Source organism: Hesperophylax consimilis, chromosome 1, assembly GCF_061612785.1.
Source record: "Hesperophylax consimilis isolate HC1 chromosome 1, BYU_Hcon_1.0, whole genome shotgun sequence".
NCBI classification, from domain to species: Eukaryota; Metazoa; Arthropoda; class Insecta; order Trichoptera; family Limnephilidae; genus Hesperophylax; species Hesperophylax consimilis.
The window spans coordinates 14887114-14909621 of NC_142836.1; the positions used below are offsets into that span (position 1 = coordinate 14887114).

Consider the following 22508-nt stretch of genomic DNA (forward strand, 5'->3'; position numbering starts at 1 on the left):
ATTTATTGATTTATACATAATACTAATGTCTCTCCTCTGGTTATAAACGGTTTTGCTTACTAACAACTTTACCATGGCATTTTGAATCGTTAGTTTTCATAAACGCGGTATTCCGTATCGCGCTAACGAGGTAAATTCTCCGTACTCGTTTCGGCATCAACTCTTAAACTCGTTATACTAACGCCAGATACGACGCGCGACGGCCCGTTTGCAACATAATCGCGGGATTATTTTCAAATCGAATGTCTTTGCGTATTTTCATTAAAAAAATACCCCCAAAGAATTAATATTGTAATTTTACCTACCATTCAAACTCTTATTATATTGCCTACCATTGTTGTTATCCAGAATATTCCTTGGTGAGAGATAGTTTATCTATTTCTACCTGATTTCGGCTTCTCTTCTCCTCTTAAATTTTTTCAGTGTTCGTCACTTTGTTAAATCAACTACTGCCGCCAACAGCTAGGCGTGTACATGGTCGTTAAGACACAAAGGACGCGTAACTTACCGTAATACATTTATTTTGCCTTTGTGTTAAACCTTACTAATTGCAATTATTTAAGTCCCACTGACAGCGCCGTAACGAAAAATTTAACATAAAAGTTCTAAAATCACCCTCCAGGTGGTATTTTAAAAAATCGTCACGTATATATTCGCTCTTCGTGATTTAACGGCGTGGGTTATTTTTAGAGATTTTTCATCGTTTGGTGTCAGGGTAAAAGCAAACGATAAACTGGAATGAAATAATGATGAGAGAATACCTGTTTTCTTTTTTCTAAATACTTTTAAATACTAATACGTCAACTGCGTTTGATTTTTGTATGAAGTCCGAAAATATCTTGTTTTGTTTTAGTGTAAAATCTTTTTGATGTGCAGTAAATAGCTTTTATATTACACAGACCTGTGGTTTTACTTCGTAAACCATTTAACTTAATGATATGTTTTCCATGTTTTTCATGCAATATTTGCTTTACAGACATTTATCACGAAGTATTATTGTCGTTTAACATGAGGAGTTTTAAAATGCGGATTTATTGTAATTGGGTTTTTTTGGATAGATACGTATTACGATCGTTAAAACCACTGTTTTGTTTGAAAGCTCTGAAAGGTGAATAGGTTATATTTACCATAGTTGAAAAAAACTTATTAACTCCATTAATGAAGGACCCAAACGCAGTTGGCGCTAGCAAAAATTGTCCAAAGAAGCCAAGTTAGCAGTCCACAATGGAGTGCTGGTGCCTACCCTGATGTGTGGAAGTAAGGCATGTAACTGGTAAAGAAAGGATAAAAGTAAGCCGAAGGCTGTTGAAATGAGATCCCTGAGGCGTATTTGTGGTAAAACTGTGTATGATCGAGTGAGAATTATGGAGATGCGCAAAGAGTGCAAGGCTGATTTAAGCGTAATGAGTAAGATTAAGAAAGGGACGCTTAGGTAGTTTGGGCATGTGTATATGTATATGATGCGATTGCGAATGGTAGCAGAAGTCGGGGACGCCCGAGGAAGACATGGCACGATCAAGTGAATCAATGATTAAACTGATTGCTCAGTTTTGTAAGATCTAAGCAAGAGAAAATAATGTACAAATAAAAAAAAACTGAATAAACACATATAAAAAAAAAAAAAAAAAGATACTCGAGTCGGGCCATGTCAAGAGTCAGCATAATAGAAAATTATGTATGAGACGATGTATGAATGTGAATGAGGCAACAAATGTGTGCCAAGAACGAGTTATTTGGCGGTCCATTCTCTCCCTGCGGGGAAACGGTAGTTAGTTTAAAAACAAATTACTAACTCCTCGCCATTACAGTAGTTAAGTCATCTAAATGGCCTATTAATCAACAATATACATTCTCTGAAAACTGTGATTTGGTTGTTTTCTGTTGCAAAAAATCATTACTAAACTCGCGGAATCCCAGTTCCTAGTTAATATTTTTACCAACGTTATTTCGAAATAAAACTTTTATGATGTTTGTCAAAGTGAAGCACTTGTTTGCACTAATTAATTAACTTTGAGCGGTGTCCAAGAAGCCGGAAGGAAAAGGAGAATAGAACTAAGTAATCCGGAAATTCACGATTTGAGTTAATTAAACGAGTTTGAACTTCATTATTTGATATCCTTCATTTATTAAATTTTAACTCGAATATACCTTACTTTGACAGTAAGGTTATTTTTCACACTTGACATTTGAAATAATTTTCCTTTTTAATTTTTTTAAGCATTTAATATTGAATAACATAATAAATGCCTTGTGGGCGTGTTTCGTGATTCAAATATTTTCCCAATCGAGGTTTAACTTTTCATTTTCAAAACTGCGTTTACGAAATTTAAATGGGATGGAGTTCTGAGATATCAGGCGAGCATCAGGCGAGTGTAAGTGAAAGCTTGGCTATAAGGCTAAATCAAACATTTGTTTCTATTCAAATTTGTATGAAAAGCACTTCTAATTTATATGTTTTTAGTTTGTTGGAGCGTCAGAGGGAAATCTCAAGGAAACTGGGCCTATTAGTTTATTAACTTCGTCAATTTCGAACGGGAATTTGGGAATTACTACACATTCATTACGCATTCACATATATTAACTCAGAATCTTTTAGGCCTCACCTGTACATCATGTTATGCTACGTATTCATACGCGAACCGAACTGCCGAACTAAACGTCAACTTATGGGAAAGAAACCGCAAATGGCGCGAAACGCCGCTTGCAGTTGCTTCGTTCCTTTCCCGTAATTCGTGGCTCGGTTCACTTTTCTGTTCGCAAATGTATACGAACCATTATAGAAACAACGTTTTTAGGAGAGTACCATATCAGTACAAGAATTCCATCAGAAATAACTATAAGACAAGCTGCATTCATTCGTCAAACATTGAAGTCGCAGCAAAATAAACCAATATTGTCAACCTGGAATGCTACTCACAATAATTTAATTGATTATCGCGGCACCACATTTCTCATGGAGGTTTTAACAGCCCAACGACGATAATTTTACAAAATTTAAGTAGATACCTAAATATTATAGTTAAAAATTCAACATCCGCTTTTGTTTAGCCGGTGTATAGTTAAGTTACATATTCAAAAGCATAAAATACATAAATTAACGAAGAAACAAAATCTTAGTTTGAACCACTTTTTATGTATATATGGGTCGTTCGTTTTCGGTTGCACTCACGAGTATCTTCAGGACAGTGGAAATATAAACTTTTTATATTTAAACACATAAATGTTCGAAAGCATTATTACTAATCGTCATTATAAATTAATTAAACCGTAAATAACTTACCCGCAAATAACCGTAAATTAACCGTAACTTATGAGATTTCTCATCATTTAAATCGTAAAATCCGACGATTTCCTCACCATTAAATATGATTTGGGGTTCACGAATATTTTTAGGCTTTGAAATAATATTAATCACGATATTATCACTTTTGACATCCCAAAATCGGTTAGGTCGCAGGTAATATTTTATTCGTTCGCTGATTTCGAATTTTCTAGAATCTGTGCAGACCTAGATAAGGTTAAAACAGATTATTAATCATGTTTTAAATATCTATCTTAATTTTATTAGCAAATTTCATTGCTTTTTTTATTATTAAAATCATTCGTCCAAACTGAATGAGACTGGTTGTTACTGTTGTATGAATAATAAATTTCCGGGATAATGAAAGGGAGAGTTATTATTTCTTATTATAAAGTAATGTTTGTGACAAGGTTTTTATGCACAACACAAAGGTCAAGCCCCAGGCCTCAGCACGGGTAAGCCACCCGGTGAGGCCAACATCACTGGATATCTCTGAAATCTAAAAAATATAGAACCAAAATAAAAAATAAAAATAACATAATAATTTTAAGCAATAATTATTAGCCTGAAATACATGAAAAAAATCTTCCGAGAAAAAATACATGCCGCCGACGAGAATTGAACCCGCAGTTTTCTGGCTGCCGGCCAGGTGCTCTACCGATTTGCGCTTCGTCGGCTTTTTCTAAACCAATAAGCAATAATTGTAGAATTAAAAATAACAGCAGATGTTGAATAATTTGGAGGGTTTTGAATAAGCGTTAAAACGTTGCGCAATTTGTAAAGCAATTGATCGACAATCAAAAGGCTGCAGATTTAAAATATTTATATAGTGTTTCGGGCTAATAATTATTGTTTAAAATAATAGGAGAATTTTTCTACTTATTTGTAAAAAGCATTAACTTTGTTCCTCGTCACAATTTACGTATTTATTGAAGCCTTACAGGCCTTTATGTGTACACATAATTGATAATTGAGAAAGTTTGAGGCAAACTGATAACTATTTTCCATGTCACTCTGATTCACTTGTTATATTAATGACACAGACATAGGAATTAATAAAAAGAAGTGCTCAATGTTGAAAAACTGAAAATTATTTTCTTTGGTGCAATCTTCACTCATATACGGAATAATAGGATGGGGCGGTGCGCTTAATGCACATATCAAACCTTTACAAATAATTCAAAATTATATCATCAAAGTTATGTATAGTCGGAAAAGAACATTTTCAACGGATGAGTTATACAAAGAATCTAAACTATTCTGTCTCCGTAAACTATTTATTTTGCAAACTATGAAATACATCTTTAAAAACAAAAATAAATTCGAAATAAATGAAAACAGAACCAACATTAGAAATAATAATGTATTTTATACTCCCCAAACGAACACAAAACAAATGCAAACACACTGCAGTTTCATTGGACCTCGTACTTTCAATCTTTTACCGAAAAATATTCAAGTGATAACTAAACTTCCTCAATATTTAAAAAAATTAAAATTATGGCTTTTCGACACAGCAGTTGAAACTTTTTTTATTTAATTTGTATCAATTTATGTTTCTCATAAAATATTCACCATATATTACATATATTACAATAAACACTTATAACTTCACTATACACTATTATAAACACTTTTTATACAAAACGCTTATACAAAATGTAATCTTGTTTTTATTTTATATGCCCACAATTTGTTTATTTCTAGGTACAATAAAATAATAACTTAAATATATTACCCACGCACAGGCTGCGCCTTAGTGGGTTCCCATTATTCTTATTGATTTATATAATATTGTATGTAATTAATGTAAAAATTGGGAAAAATAAAGGAATTAATAAAAACAAAAAAAAAACAAAAAAATTGACGAGAAGATAATGGCGAGGGGTAAAATCAACTGTTGAAGAACGAAGGGAGTAAGGCTGACTGTGATTCGTCAATATATCAATCTGACAGTAAATAGGCATCTCGCATTATAATATCACCATTTACTTCTTAAAAGTAAAATCTGATTTTGAATGAATAGACATTTTTACATGGGGGCGCAAATTACTCGCCACGTTATGAACAAATTTGCGAAGTCCAAATTCGGCAAAAAAATTCGGTTCTATTTTCAGAGTCGAATATTTCGTTTAAGTATTTAGTTAAGACACTTTTATAAATGTTCATAATTTACTTCCCAGCAACCAACCAGCTTTGTGTTTCGCGTCCAGACGTTTCTCGATGTGATAGTATATGTTTCTAAAACTGATCTATATTATACGATGTGAATATGCTTAAAATAAAGTAAAATAATGCTTATATATGGAATGTAATACGACAATTGGGTTTATTCTCTTTTTCAAATCTATTTTTAGAAGTTTTCGTATCACAAGTCAACATTTTGCCGTGTTATTTCGTAAAATGAACCGATGATGCCTCGACCATAGTTCGCACAAGAATGATGACGTCACGTTTTCAAATTTCACTTGAGGCCATACGCGAGCACAGCCGGCTCCAATGGAACCGGTATGGGGATAATACGCTTTTAATCACTTAGGGCAGGTCTACTAATATTCATATGTCTATGATTAATGACAAGATATTCAAAGGAATCTATAAACATTTCACTAATTCGATTTCAAAACTTTATTGCAATCAATACTCTCGTAGACAATGCAATACCATTCGATGTATACAGTTGGAGTTTTCTGTCTACATTATATTATTTATTCATAAGCCACGACACATTTTCGTAGTACTTTTTATTGGGGAAAAATATAATAGGTATGCGGTACGCGAAATAATGCAGGAACCTAATTGATTACAGCATTGATCGATAGTAACGATGGCCTATTTAAATTTTACTCCCCTTGGGGGAAAAAAAATTAAAAATTATCTGTCAAAAATCATATAGCGATTTTTATGTTGAAGTTTCGACACAAACCGATTTTATATTTTTATTTGAAAAATTTTTTGTTTTAATTATCTTTTCTTTAAAAGCCAATTTTCGAGTTTTTACTAATAGAATTAAATGGTTTATCTTTCACCTTTATGTGGTATATTGTTGACTTCTACACTTTTTGTATTAATATTTTATGAATAATAATAGAAAAACTTACATCCATTATGAAGCTCAAAAAATGTTCGTTATAAGTTACACAATTTTTAAAATAATTAGTGACAGTTGAGATAAATGAAAAGTAGTAAATACATAGCCCCAATAAAAAGGGTCATTGCCACGACGCGACGGAGATATATTTTTCTTGAAACGTGTGCAGTAAATTGACGATAAAATTTCCAGTCGCCACCTGCGCTTTTCCGATTGAAGTACGCTCACTTGATATGAAACATTTTTCATCTAGAACGCGTTAATTTTTTGTAACTGAAATATCGTTTTTCGTATGAAAAATGTGTCATTCTGTAATTATTTTAGTTCGCAATAAATAACACACCTGGTCACATTTCAGTTTATAAAATGTTTTTTGAAAAAGAATCCGTTTCAGTTTCAAATAATAAAATGTTAAAATTCTCTTCCCATATTTTCTTCACTAACTCTACAAAGGCCAAAGGCCAAGAAACTTTTTTCTAGGAGCAACATCCATTGAAATAACGGTAGAAAAATATTGCATTCCCACCTGATGTCTTTGCTCTAAAGAGAAGATATGGTAATCTATCGAATGTATATCCCGTTTCTGGACGGGTTTAGGTTTATTTTATTATTTTTTAGGTATTTTGGGCCTCCAGACCAGAGGTGGCTGCCAAATCCAACAGTGGGGCGCACTCGCGATTTATTCAGGGTCAGCAGTTAAATAAACAAAATACATGTTTATTTTTCCGGACTTTTATAACAAACCGAAAAGGGGGTCAACTTTTTCCATGCGACTTTTCCTCGACGTTCTGGATGTGGTTTTTTGTTTTGACATCGGCCTTTTTTCAATCTACGGCATTTTATTTAATTTCAAGGCTTTATGTTACAACGTAAAAGAGTGTAGATAATATGTCTGTTTTTGGTGTTGAAAACAAAAGCAACTTGTTACTTTAGATTTTACGTTTAGGATTCAACTTTTACTATCCATTATATTTTTTTAAATGTTAATTGATCTGAAAAGAATAATGATTAATTATTTAAATCATTTCCGACAATGGAGACCTTTTGATCTCTCTAGCAGGACTCTCGGAATATCGCCGTGCACCACAGTGGGAGAGATGCGTTCATACGTCCGTCACTCCTGGTCAATCTGACCCTCAGATTCCTATCCACCTTTTTCCTTCCCGATCTACTTCTCCTTCTTTTACTTTAAAAATACTTTTATTTTAAAATTACCTTTTTTGAAAAAAAAGTGTATTTCATTCTCGGTTATGAAATCAATGTTATACACAAAAAAAATTAATTAATTTTATTTATTGAATAAAACCCAAAAAAACAGAGTCTTATCTTATCTTAGTATTAGTCGAATTTCGCACTATAATGCTCGGTCAATTTTAAGGTTTCTTAGGCGACAACGGAGACGGGCAAATGTTCTCCTTCGGCCCTGAATCCTTTCTCGTCAGCCACGTACTTGGTGCGGTAGACCTTTCCATCGTCAGAGATGAAGGAGTACTCTCCCTCCTTGACGAGTACGTAGTCCTTGCCGTCATGTGTGGGCTTGAGGGCTCCGGACTCGGAGAACACAGTTCCGTCAGCGCTGCGGTACCTCAGAGTGAACTGGCCCCTCTCATCGGTCACCTCGGTCCTCTCCAGCACAGGGATCACCTTGTGCAGGGGTGCTTCGGGGGCCGCTAGGGTTGCCACCACTACGAAGAGAGCGACGAAGATAATCTGAAAAATTAGATTACAACAAAATGATGAATTACTTGAATAAAGTGTTACAACAGTTACATAATTATTAGACTTGAAAACTTACGGAGTTCATGTTGAAATTCTTTGCGATGCTTGTTATCGTTAAGATGTAGAAGAAGCGAGTGATATTGATTTGCAAACGTTTTCGCTATTTATGTTAAATTCAATGTCGATTAATGTTTTAGTGTGAATATTATTAATGATTGCCGCATTTATTGTTGTGCCTTCGAGACATTTGAAATAAATATCAAATATAAACCAGTTTTAGTAATTAGTATGCTTTATTCTGATATTTTACGACAGTAATATAATAAAACCACTGTCCGAAAAACCGCTGTTGTGCATAAAATGAATCAAATTTTTGTACATATTTCAGAACCAACTGAAAATGGCGACAGATCCGTACAAATTAACAAAAGGTATCTTACTGTCGGGTCGTCTCGTGCAGGCGTCTCTATATACAGTAATGGATTTTGATGAACGCAACTGTTGCCTACAACTAAAGTTGCTCGTGTATGCCTGGACTTTTTAAAAACTCTTGTTCGCCTCTCTCCAGCATATTCTCTGAATAAATAATAATATATTCCACACGTTTTGGCAAAACTCTAAAATGAAACCAAATACTCATGTTTTTTGCGCGTGACATTACTGTTTTAAAATAGCCGTTATATTTTTTCATTGTTAAAAAATATCTAGGTATAAGATTCAATTAATTGAACTTTATTTTATCCTTATTTAAAGAAAAAAGCTTCAATAAACAGTTAAGGGACTAAAGATTTAACTTGTATATAATTGAGATTGGTATATTATTGCCATGAAAACGCAAACATAAATATTAATTGCTGTGATGTATGGTTATAAGTTGGGTATTCAAGCGATAGATGGCAGTAGTCATAAAGCTTACTTCAGAGTCCAACAGATGTCGCTAGAGTGTAGCAATTGCCTGTGGGATATTATTGACGGACTACAAGCTTCTAGAAACAGAGAATTACTAACCCTGGGGTAATGAACATTGTAGCTAAATCCAGACTTATTAATTGTTAAGTAAATAAACACAATTATATTAAAAGAACCTTTTATTTTATCAAAGAGTTCCCAACACAGAAATCTGCACGTAAAGCAGAGACATAACAATAGCTGTACGCATAGTATAAAGTTACCTGGAAATAAAGAAGAACAAAAGTATATTAGATATAATTAATAACGTTTTAACTAAAAATAATGTTGTGTTAAAAATACACGTTAGGAGTACTTAAATAATATATTATATAATGAATGTTTTTCTTGTTTTATCTCAGGGAAAATTCTTATTTTTTTTTAATGTAACCTTATACCACGCGGTGGAATACATTTTGCTAAATTCCGGACCGCAAGTTGTGCAAAGTTTATAAGGTTTTGCTTGTTCAGAAACTATCAGATTTCCAGCAGAATTTAGTGTAAGCACTAGATGTAGGTTAATATGCTGAAACTGGAATTCAGGACTTAAGCTAAGTGCCAAAGTTTGTAAGGTTGCTCCTTCATGTGATTAATTAACACACGACAATTATTCCACTACCATCGGTCATAACGAATTTCGTAAGGTATTCATACATTTATATGTAATATAGGTGTTTCTTATAAACAGCTTGTACATCTATCGACAAACGGTAATCTAATAACGAAGAAGAATATTCTAAAAGCCTAACATAATTCAGTGTGACATTGGTCACAAGGCATTTGCCTTCTGAAAAGAAAATAGCTTGCAAATGCTTCGACGACTACCAAATGTCTGAATTTTATTACTTGGATTTGAAAAAGAGTATGAATTCATAAAGATTTTTTTAAATGATCAATTTGCGGCAGTTGAAAACAGATATATAAAATCACCACGGATTTAAAATGATTTTTTTTTTAAATACTGACAACATTTTCTTGACGAGTGAGAATAATAAACCTAAACTGTAATATATTGATAGGTATATTTTTCAAAAATTCCTGTTCTTTACTTTTAATACATTCATGAACTTAGCGTTCACCAACAGTTTGGAGTTCTTATATTATTACTTTTTGTGGGACTATGAAGCAAACATTCTATGGAATTTTAACTACCAACTCCCATTGGGAGTCGTATGTAATTCCGTTAAGGGTTTTTATCAAACGTATTCGATTCACTGAAGTATTTTTCTTCATTACTTCATAGAATGACGTATTTTTTGCGCTGTCCCTTTGAAGGGGTGTTTGCTTAAGTACATTTCAACGTTTTCAAATAAATTTTATTCTCCTACAAAATAACTAAAAAATTACATTACCTATTCGGCCCAGGCTATCTAGCACGGTCGATCGATAAAGGTTTTGTCGATAATTTCGGTTACTTGTCATCGTTATGAGGCACAATTTACAGATAGCCAATGATCAAACAACGATTTACAACGACTAAGAGTTGTTAATTTGTTCGACGCGAGCTGTTGTTTGTCCATTAGCGATTTGCAGTCGTGCTCTAGAACGATGACAAGTGAACGACGAAATCGATAACTTCTTTATCGATCGTCCATGCTAGATAACCATGCCTAGAGTCTAGAGGTTTATACCAACATCCTAGAAGCAAGTATATTATCCCCATATCAAGGCGCGTGCGGCAGCAATTATGTAGTTTTGATCAAATTTAGTTTATGTGAATTATTAAGCCCTTTACGAAATTAATTTACTATTCCTAATGCTGTCTGACATAAGAACTTCAATTATATATTCAAATTGAATAATTAATCAAGAATTCTTTGGGTAGAACATTTTGGTAAAATTGAGTTATTTATTCAATGTCAGTCTAGTATAAATAAATCAAATAACTTGGCTTACGTGTACAAATTATATTAAATTTGACCTTTGAAGTTAAATTTGCTTATTCGCTAAACGACTTTCAAACCAACGTATTAATTTCGCTAAACAGAATAATTTGTTTAACTTTAGGCGGTTCCAGTAATAGGCGGAAATCAAAATATGAAGTACTGTTTATCATTAATTAGTAATTTAAAACAATTCTGGTTCAACCATAAGCACATTGTTTCTTCCACGTCAGGGGCAAGCAATCTACTCATTAATTTTTTTTTTATATAGAGCGGAGACGGTTAACATATAGTTCCCGTTAGCATTTAGGCCATAAGCTCACTGTGCTATCTCCCATTTTACCTCATTCCTTTAACAGTTACCCGTTCCTTTTTAGGAAGTTCCACAATGTGTCTTCCAAGGTATAATCTCTCCTCTCTAATCCTCCTTGGTTCCCTGAAGGCCCCACAAGGGAAGAGTTCACGGAGGTGGCCTCATCTCTCCTATCCACTACTCCTTGGTTCCCTGAAGGTCCCACGAGGGAAGAGGGCCTCATCTCTCCTCTCCACTCCTCCTTGATTTATTGAAGGCTCTACGAGGGAAGAGACTTTTGTTTCTCCTCTCTACCCCTCCTTGGTGCTCTAAAGGCCCCACGATGGAAAAAGATTTCGTCTCTCCTCTCCTCACCTCTTTGTTTTCCAAAGACCCCACAAGAAAAGAGGGTCTCGTTGCTCCTCTCCACTCTTCCTTGGTTCCCTATAAGCCCCCGATGGAAGAAGGTTTCGTCGCTCTTCTCCACTCCTCCTTGGTTCCCGGTAGGCCCCGCAATGGAGGAGTCTACTCCTCCTTGGTTCCCTGAAGGCCCGCGAGGAAGACGGTCTCGTCTCCACTCCTCCTTAGGGGAGTGGAGACGAGAAAGGCCCTATAAGGGAAGAAGGCGTTTTCCAATTCCAAATACACTTGTCCAATTTTCGTCCCACTAGTATCTAGGGAAATAGAAGGTCTAATCTAGCAGAGCCCCGAGTCATTGGGTAAAGTCTAAATACTCCGAGATGCGACCCTGTTCCCCAGGTCATTCAGTCTGAGCACGGTAGCTCACACCTTATCTTAGGATGGTTATTGCAAGTCGTGTTTCCACTTCATGAGCGATGGGTTCGCCACACTCCCCACTCTACATTTATTAATTAGGTAGTACCTAGTTTGGAATAAGTTAAAAAAACATTCAACGATTTACTCGAGAATCTAATTGTTTTACGTAAAATAACAGATTCAGTAAGTCACTGAAAATCATGATAAAGTGTCAAAGAGACCGTTAGACAGACCAAGGATAAAGTGCGTGAAGTAGGATTGGAGCGGGGTGTCAAGACACGAGGTCTAATGGCTATATCCTACCCCAGGTACAGCAGTGTAGCGCCATGATGATGACCTACTTGATGATGATCTGATTTTTGGGGTATTATACCGTGTTGCGCTATCTGATTCTTTAGCCAACGTTTTAATGATACATGATGGACACTGCAATGCTGTCCAAAAGGTTTGCTAAAGGAGGAGATAGTGCAACACTGTATAATACCCCAAAAATACATCACTCTCGCAACTCGTTTGATTAAAATCACTAACTAATTTTGCCATGGAATGTTACTTTTGCAATTGAAATATCATTCTCGTCACTATAAATAAAAAGGTTCCAAAAAATCTAACCAATTAAACACATTCAGGTTCACTGCTTTGCGGCCCTAAATTTATGTACCCCGTAAAAGGAGAAACGGAGGTGGTAATTAATAGACTAATGATGGACTAATAATGCAGTAAATAGTATTACTATTCGCAATCCATTAAAAATTTGATATAAAATAGTGATAACGAATTTCAAAATAAACTCCGTAAGTTTTTATGTCTAATAAACCAACCTAAAATACAACCGTTAAAATCGTTTATTTTTAAGTAATTCATCATTTTGCTGTTATCTATTTTTTTCAGATTATCTTTGTCGCTCTTTTCGTAGTGGTGGCAGCCCTAGCTGCCCCAGAGGAACCCCTGCGCAAGGTGATCCCTGTACTGGAGAGGACTGAGGTGACCGATGAGAGGGGCCAGTTCACCCTGAAGTACCGCAGCGCTGACGGAACTGTGTTCTCCGATTCCGGAGCGCTGAAGCCCACACATGACAGCAAGGGCTATGTGCTCGTCAAGGAGGGAGAATACTTCTTCATCTCTGACGATGGAAAGGTCTACCGCACCAAGTACGTGGCTGACGAGAAGGGATTCAGGGCCGAGGGAGAACATCTGCCCGTCTCCGTCGTCGCCTAAGAAACCTTGAAATTGACCGAACATTATAACTTTGGGTTTTATTCAATAAAAAAATTAAACAATTTTTTTTTTGTTTATTAAAAAGGTATTTTTAAAATACTTATTATCATGCTCTTACAACACCTAACCAAATTATCTAATCGAAGAATTCCTCTCTGCACCCGTTTCATCCGTGAGGATGCTGTGTGGAAGGTATTTTTAGGACAGGAAGGAGAGGTAGATCTGGAAAAGAAAAAGGTGGGTAGGAATCTGGGGGGTCAGATTGTCCAGGAGTGAAACGATCCTGTAGTATACTTGCGACACGCTCCAGAGTGGAAGATTATCTCAGTATCGCCCTGGTGTAAGACCACCATTCAGAATTGAAACGGAGCTTGAAAAGGTTTTAGCCATGTTTGGTGACTAGATCTAAATAGCCAGGTACTCCCCCACCTTCCTCTTCCCCATCTCCTATCCTTGCCACTATCTTCAGCCAATTCATTCACATCATACCCCAATTGAGGATGCCATAGTCTCACTGGCTCAAGACGGTTGGAAGCAGTTGGGACTCTTGTGCGGTATTCGTACAAAAACATTTAAAAAAATAAACTTCATATTATACTGCTCTATTGAATTTATATATAACTAATAGTTATCTTTTATTTCGGGATTACCGTTGCACTAAACTATTATGTATATTAAATGTTTGTAAAGCCTGTATGGGCGTAGAATATTTAAATTTAGTTTTTTCTCGTATCTCGCAAAGTTCATTGTATTCACGTAATTGTTGTTTATTTTTAGATCTCTTGCATGTCTTAAAAAAATGCTTTATTCGCATAATTACTGTTTATTTTTATGAATTTTCAGACGTACTTGTATTTCCCCAAAAATGTTATATTCACGTATATATTGTACAATCAATGTGTGGGTTGTGTGGGATTGCACCAACCTTCCCAAATCCTGGAATAAAAATGGTTATTATGTTATCCATATTTCCTACGTTTTCAATGTTATAAAACCTACATTTATATTTTTTAAAGAGCTACTGCAATCAAAAACATTATTTGGTAGCCGATTTCTCTCGTGTTTTTGTAGAACGTCAGCTCGTTAAAACTAATTCTTATATTAAGTCAACATAACTTTAAATCCGAGTGAAAATAAAATGGCGTTGAATTTTAAAAAAATCAACACCTATGAAAAACAAGGCAGATGGTAAAATTAGATTTCTCAGGAGGACGAGTTAGAAATAATATGGTATGACTTTATATTTACAGAGGTTGTATCCTCCTTTGAAAACAACTTTGATTGTATCAAAGTTTATGGGCCTTGGGCAGATTCAAACTATGTTCAAGTGTTAGTAGTACTTAGGAGTACCAAAGTATTTTGCGGAAAAAAAATACCTACATTATATTGCGCATTTTAGTGAAGTTGGTATAATTTATTTTATTTCCACATACATTAATGCTATAGGTACCTTAATGACACACTTTAATATACGATTCCTACATAATAATGAATGTTTTATTGTTGATATTCATCATTCGAATTTTTAGTTTTGCTTTGTGGAGCAGGATATTGTGCATGTTGAAAGTTAATCATTATTATTGTAAGACTTAATTTTAAAATATATTCCAAATTCCATTGTCCCTAAATCACCTAATAACGGTTCTGAATAACGTAAAACTAGCTCCGTTCTATTCAAAACTCATTTTTAGAGTTTTCATCTTCGAAAACAGTAAAAAAAAATACTAAAAAATGCTAAGTGTTCGGGGGGGTAAATGCAGTAACTTTGGGAAGTGACCTTGTATAATTTCAAATATATGTTAATAATTGAAATGTATAGAAATTCATAGCAATGTAGCTCACTCTCGAAATAACTTTACGAGCAATAAGCGGTGTGGTTGACCAAGAAACTCCAGACAGAAAATTCTGTTTAAATTTCAATAAGAGCGAATTGTTTGATATTTCATTTTGTAGCTGAAATTAGTTTCTATAAATTATTCAATGGCAAAGCTTGGCACCGAATGACGAGATAACTATTTGTTTCTGGGACAAAATTAACAATTAGGAGCTTGAGACAAACTTTATATTACTTAGAATATAAGCTAGCTTAATCGCAAGCAAGAAATACCTTGCCTCTTGTGTGAAAACACGAATGAAACAAATGAAAATTTGGAAAGGCTTTTAATTGTTTTATCGACGTTTTTCGCATTTTTTGTTATAAAGGAGAGAAGGGTAACACAGTGCATAAAAGTGATATTTTTACTATAATTGCTATTGTTAAAGATTTGGCTTCCCTTTGATATCAAATAAACTGGAATTTTTAAGAGGTGTAACAAATTTGTAAACACTTTGTAAATCTACTTTTGAAACTGCTATTTTAAGATGTTCTTTTACAACATTTAATATGCCTTCCACTGATGATTGCTTGGTGTAACTCTTGAGTGACCAGTTCAGGCACGAAGGCTCTAACGGAACTCGAATCAAGTTCACCTCTCAGAAGCTGGAAGTACTGTACTGTGATGAATTATTGTATTTTGTAAACATTTTAGGTTGATGTTCCTTCTTAAACCATTATGTATTTTGTAACATTTTAGGTTGATGTTCCTTCTTAAACCATTATGTATTTTGTAACATTTTAGGTTGATGTTCCTTCTTAAACCATTATGTATTTTGTAACATTTTAGGTTGATGTTCCTTCTTAAACCATTATGTATTTTGTAACATTTTAGGTTGATGTTCCTTCTTAAACCATTATGTATTTTGTAACATTTTAGGTTGATGTTCCTTCTTAAACCATTATGTATTTTGTAAAATTTTAGGTTGATGTTCCTTCTTAAACCACTATGTATTTTTTTTGCAAACCTAGCCAAACGAGTATCACCCACAAATATTTTGATATATTATTTGATAAATACAGGATATTTTCTAGGTTATTAGAAACTTTAATTTGTAAAGAGTAATTTCAGGTAAATTGTTGTTTTTTTCTCCGTAAACCATTTATGTCATTTTTGCAGATCTTGCCAAATAAATATCTCCTACAAACATTTTATTATTTGACGGCCTACTATTAGCCAATATTTAAACATATACATAATCTTCGGAACTGGTTGAATAAAAGATACTATAGTATACTGCCTTGCCTTGTAAGTATTAATTTAAATTAAGTATAATTTTTCCCCTGTTTCGCCAGCAATCTACGACGGTCTCCGTGGTCGAAAGGTAAAGCTCTCGACTAGCAATCCGAAAATCGCGGGTTCAAATCCCGGCTTGCGCAAGTAAATTTTAATTGATTTATTTGTGTTATTTCACAAATTATTCATTTAAAATAATATATAGTATATCTGCGGCACGTCCTAGAGTGGAAGACTCTCAGTATCGCCCTGGTGTAAGACCATCATTCAGAATTATAACGTTGATTGAAATGGCTTTTGCCGCGTTTGGTGATCATATCTGAATAACCAGTTCCTCTTCCTCTTCGTCACCTTCCTCATTTTCCTCACCTTCCTCTTTCACATCTCCTTCTCCTCTGCAATACCTTCAACCTCACAACCTGTATTCCAATTGAAGCTGCCATAGTCTCACTGACTCCTGATGGTTGTGAACATCTTGTGCGGCTAAACATACATACAGAAAATTAGTTTTAATATTTTTTTGGTTTCAAAGGAGTCTTATAACGATTATTCTGTTTATCTTTATTATCAATACCATTTAATTCTAAAAGACATCAGACAAAAAAAAAAATTTGTTTAGTTCCATAATATTGTTTTTTTTTAACCTAGAATCTAGAACCTACAAACTATGAATGCAGTTAAAAATGTGTGGAATTTTAAAATTATTTTTTCTGACTGAAATGACTGACTGATGATTATCGTACTAAAAATATGTAATTTTAATATTTTCTTTATGCGATGCACTACGTCGTATAATATTTTGAATCAAGCCGCCATCAATAACACTCCTTACGTAGATGGCGATAAGGCTTAAATTCCCGCTTAACACCATCCAGCTGTTTTGATTTAGGCAAGAAAAAATATAGCAAAAAAGTGCCTTTTATTTTATTTTGTGAATGTTCAGGCATAAATATTTTAATGTTTTCCTATAATTTTATAAATAACCTAATTTTCCACATTATACAATACAACCATAACCGAAAATGGGTTCGTAAGTAGGAAATTTTTAACTTTAAACAGTTTTCATAGGCCTTATAAATTATTTTTTTCTGGGCTTATAAAAAGACTTATGTAAAAAAGCATCTGAAATATTTCTAGTCGACCAAATGTTCAAACCAAAAAATAAATTAAAATGATTATAATTATATTTTGATGGTTTTATGTAGTCAAGGATATTTTATTTGCTAGGATTTAACGAAATCATTTCATCATATAACCTGTCAACGTGTTTTTACAACTTGAAAAACTTTTTAATACATTTTTTTAAATCAAAAATTGATCAAAATACAACATAAAAAAGCGCAAAACAATGCCAGTGAATAAATTCAATTTGCCGCAGTTTAAAGGAATGTCAAATTAAACATGATACGCTAGCTCCCTCTATCGACTAGAGTTGTTGATATTGCCAATGTTTCATTGAAGTTGAACGTATTATTAATATTGTAGGGTATTTGGTACATCAAAGCGCGATTTAGAGATAGGTACTCTGGGCGCAGACCTTCGGGTAAACTCACTGAAAGTATCGTATGAATATATATTTTTTTAATTAAATTTCTATATTTTTTTTTATTTTGTTAACTAGTTGGAATAGGGAAAGAAACGAAGCAACAGTTAATGGCGCGAACGCTTGCGGTTGCTTCATTCCCTTCCCATAATTCGAGGCTCGGCTCGTGCTTCGGCTCGCAAATGTATACGCAGCATTGGGCCCCGAATTCACATAGCTGTTAGCCGCATGGCTAGTTGCTCGCGATTCCTATTTACATGAAGCTGACTCACGAGTTGTGGATATTGGTGTAACTTATCTAAATAGAATCGCGTGCGTCGTAGAATCTTTATGAATTCGTATTGATTATAAATAATGGTCTTTAATTATTATTTTTTTTTGGTAAACTAATGTTTTTAAGACAAGGTTTTTTTTTATGCATAGCACAAAGGGTAACAATTATTTTACAAGCAATAATTATTCGCCTGAAACACTCATCCACATTGAAAAATCTCCTGATAAAAGATACATGACGCCAACGGGACTCGAACCCGTGTCTCTTCGATTTCCGGTCGACAGCTCTGACCACTGAGCTATGGCGGCTTATCTCTTACCCGCGAAATTATTCAATATATACTAGTGTTTCATTCAACAATTACTGCTTGTTACATTTTTTCACCTGAAAACAACCAACTTTATTTTTATATGAGAAAGGCACAAAGAGTCCGGTTGGCGTCATGTATCTTTTATCAGGAGATTTTTCGATTTGTCGATAGATCGTCATTATTATGGAGTAATTATATTGCAGTTAAATGTTGTAAGAATTAAAGTTATTGCAAAGACGCGAAGTCTACTCCATTCAATATTTTGCCATAATGTATTGATTACCACCAAAAGAATTGTTGCAGAAATGTGATCAGTACCATCCAAACATAGAATCCTGCTAAAGGCATATATATAATTTTTTTCCGGAGAGATCTAAATTAATGTATTTTTCCCGTCAATTATTGTAAATATTGTACATTGTTTAAAAATAAAAGCATAATGCGTAATGTCTTCAATAAAACTGATTCGTAGACTGCATACAACAAGAGAACGAATCGTAAGCAATTTCCATGAAAGAGTTGAAGAGTAGGAAGATATTACAGTATCTATTGCAAAAACAACGTATGAAGTTAAAAATGTTGTTTGAACTTTCTATTATGTATTTACACGATCCTTTCTTTGTCCAGTTTCCATTTAGGTTGTCTTTTCATTTTGATTCGTGGTGAAAAAGAGGACACAATATATCTTGTATCGATGTTCGTGCAATTTAAAATGGCGGACATTATTTGACACCTATTGTCGCCATTGTTTAACTTTACTTTACAATGTGAAAATGCTGCATGTTTATTTGGTTTTATATTCAAAAATTGATAATAATAAAACAATAACATGTATTTATTACTGATTTTGAAGGTGTTTTTGCTGTTTGATATTGTGCATTTTACGTGAATTTCTCATGATTTGGCAACGTCAAATCAAAAGACTCATACTTTCACGTGATCTATGGTTAGGTTCAAAGCTTTGTCATTTTTGACGATAGCACCATCGCAAAATATAATTTATTCTCCAGGAGCGTATTTTTTATCGCATTTTTAATAGTATTTAAATAATGATCGTGTAATCAAAGAGTTTCATTTAGGTCTCGATGTAGTTTACATCCAGGGTATGAAAAACGCATAATAATCAAAACTCAATGTAAGTTTCATCGTGAGCTATGGAATTTTGAAAATCTAATAAACTCTCTATGAATAATACAAGAAATCACATGACCTTTTTTCAATACTTACCAACGATTCAAATAAAATAAAATAAACAGTGCTATTTTTGGTTGTTATATATAAATATTTTTTTAGTCAAAATTATCACTTTTTTGCCTGTTTGTTTTACTATTCCAAATTTGTCGGATATAAACAAGCAAATTAGGATCCCGTTAAAATAAAGGTAAAATAATACCTATTTAGGTAATTTGTTTGAGCTTGTGAAATGATTCACAATTATTTACTCATGTCTATGTTTCGTCGTATTTGTACGGTAAAGTAATGGTAATATTTATTATCACCTATGTCGATAGACCTTCCAGGAATTGTAACCATACTTGCGGCCTTGCATTTACTTAAAGCATAATTCCCCTCCAAATCTCTCGAGCAGAATTATTCCTTCAAAACGTATTTAATACTAAATGGAACTCTTCAGCGGTGAACAACAATTCTTAAGAACTTTGGAATGCTGTTATTCAGACGCAGATTTTGTGTCGAATGCAATTAGTATGATTCCCGTGCTAGAAAAATAATTAGAAAGAGCAATACAAATGATCGAAAACAAAAAAAAATGGCTCCATAACGTGTCAGTGACATTAAAAGTGTATACCACTTTACCACTTTTGTGTTATGATTGAACTACTAAATGAGATGAGAACATTTAAGGCTGTTTTGGTAACTTAAAACACATACGAAAATTATTATATTATAACGCATTTTTGTTTTTATCGTTCAAACTGAGTTAATAATAAACTCCTGTCGATGTCATATATTATATTCCTTCGTGTGATTTATACTTACTGATGATGCTTTATACCATAAAGTATTAAAGTCGGATTTAAGGAGCTGAAAGAACAATTCAGTGCGTTGGTATTGCCATCCTTATAATCGTGATTTAATCTCATACATAGTGAAACACAATTTTCTTTAGTAGTAGGTAGGAAGGTAGGTGCCTATTTTTTAATAATAATCAATTAAATGTAATCCAATAAGCACAGCGAGAAAATACAGCTAGTTATTCAATGATACACGTATTTCCATTAAAATTAATGTTTTTCATAACGAGATTCACTAGTAATGTGATCAATTCAGATAGCTCGAAGCGCTTTGCTTGTAATTATTTCATTAATTGTATTACTTACAACATTATTAATGAAATTTAGTTAGGGTATAAATAGTTCTGTTTCATAAAATATCAATCACATCGAGATTTACTTTCGTCGTAACAACACAGTCAACATGAATTCTGTAAGTCCACATCCTTTAAATCATTCATCATACCTATGTGTATGGCTATAGAATAAATAACATTTATCACTAGAAGTGCTTTACATATAATTTTGAATGAACGAAAGTGTTCCATTTAGCCCAATCGCCCACGGTCCTGTCTCACATACACTTGGCTCCCTTACATTTGAATGGAACATCTTCATAAAAAAACAACGACAAAGTGATTTGATTATTACGTTATAAACTTACGTTTGCATTTTTGTTGTCTTTTTTCAGATCGTATTCGTCGCTCTCTTCGTGGTCGTGGCAGCCATGGCCGCCCCCGAGGCGCGCAAGGTGATCCCCGTGTTGGAGAGGACCGAGGTGACCGACGAGAGGGGTCAGTTCACCCTGAGGTACCGCAGCGCTGACGGAACTGTGTTCTCCGAGTCCGGAGCACTCAAGCCCACACATGACGGCAAGGACTACGTACTCGTCAAGGAGGGAGAGTACTCCTTCATCTCTGACGATGGAAAGGTCTACCGCACCAAGTACGTGGCTGACGAGAAGGGATTCAGGGCCGAAGGAGAACATCTGCCCGTCTCCGTTGTCGCCTGAACCATCTGAAATTTCTTTAATCTTTATAATTGCTTATAACTGTAATTCAACGTCATTATTCATATAAGGCATTTAATAAATATTTGAGATAAGCTATTTTTGTAGTATTTATTTGTTAATTTTTCTACAGATTCTAAAAAGGCACTTTTTGGAAGCCTAAATAGCTTCAAAACTTATTATAACAATTTTGTGTATTCCCTGAAAAACTGTTTTTGTTTCATTAAATTTAACGATAGGATAGGGACAAGACAAATGGGTAACCTTTCGAAAGTTAAGGGTGTAAACATTTTTCTTTCGAAAAAAGTCTTTTCGGGAGTAAAAATATATTTCGTCTAGTTTCGAAATTGTATTTATTCCGATGCGTCTTAGGTAATATGCACTTTGTAAAATTGTCATTTTACTCTTATTTATTATATTGTACCTTAATTATAATTTTCTGGGAAAGAGGTTAACGTTTGGTTGAAGGGTATGTAGATATTCACGCAACAGTTAGTTTTAAGAATTCGCTTTGTTTTTCCTTGTTTTTCTTTCCTTTAGAATTTGTTGGAACTTAATGTCAGCACCTGCTGGATTATTTGATTCGGTAAAAATTTTAATTCCAGCTTAGCAAATGGGAGAGGCAGTGAATAGAACGTTTTGTTTCCTGCGATGAGTGGCTACCCACTTCGCTGGGCCGAGGGGATGTTGGGCTTGTGTTAACCTGTAAATAAAGTCATTGAATTTCAGTAAAATCAATGCCTCGCACTATGTTGTAAACCATATAAAATTGACACACTTGTTTCCTTATTAAAAAGCATAGTCAAAGTCAATAATAAAGTGGTAAAAATCTATTTAAAATTAGGTACCTATGATTTTGGTTTTTGGCTGACGTACATTGATAATACGGCGATGATTGAATATTTTCAGTCGATTAAACATAATATTATCATAAAGGCATGAGTTTAAAATTTCATATAATTTCAATATAATTCAATAATTTGAAGTTAACTTCAAAACTACATTCAAAGTCTTGGACTTT

The 22508-nt window shown here is 33.9% G+C and overlaps 3 protein-coding genes across 3 annotated transcripts; 2 read left to right on the forward strand and 1 right to left on the reverse strand.

Moving 5' to 3' along the window:
* Nucleotides 1-7775: 7775 nt before the first annotated feature.
* LOC149426330 (larval cuticle protein 65Ag1-like) lies at nt 7776-8196 on the reverse strand. The gene is made up of 2 exons (XM_089637005.1): nt 8188-8196; nt 7776-8102 (listed from the first exon to the last, which is right to left on the reverse strand). Exons 1-2 carry the CDS (start codon nt 8194-8196, stop codon nt 7776-7778), a joined length of 336 nt encoding a protein of 111 aa, XP_089493131.1.
* Nucleotides 8197-11577: 3381 nt separating this feature from the next.
* LOC149426331 (larval cuticle protein 65Ag1-like) lies at nt 11578-13229 on the forward strand. The gene is made up of 2 exons (XM_089637194.1): nt 11578-11772; nt 12903-13229. The coding sequence occupies exons 1-2, from the start codon at nt 11578-11580 to the stop codon at nt 13227-13229; spliced, it is 522 nt and encodes a 173-aa protein (XP_089493320.1).
* Nucleotides 13230-21205: 7976 nt separating this feature from the next.
* LOC149426332 (endocuticle structural glycoprotein SgAbd-2-like) lies at nt 21206-21490 on the forward strand. Its single transcript, XM_089636438.1, has one exon. The coding sequence runs from the start codon at nt 21206-21208 to the stop codon at nt 21488-21490; it is 285 nt and encodes a 94-aa protein (XP_089492564.1).
* Nucleotides 21491-22508: the final 1018 nt, after the last annotated feature.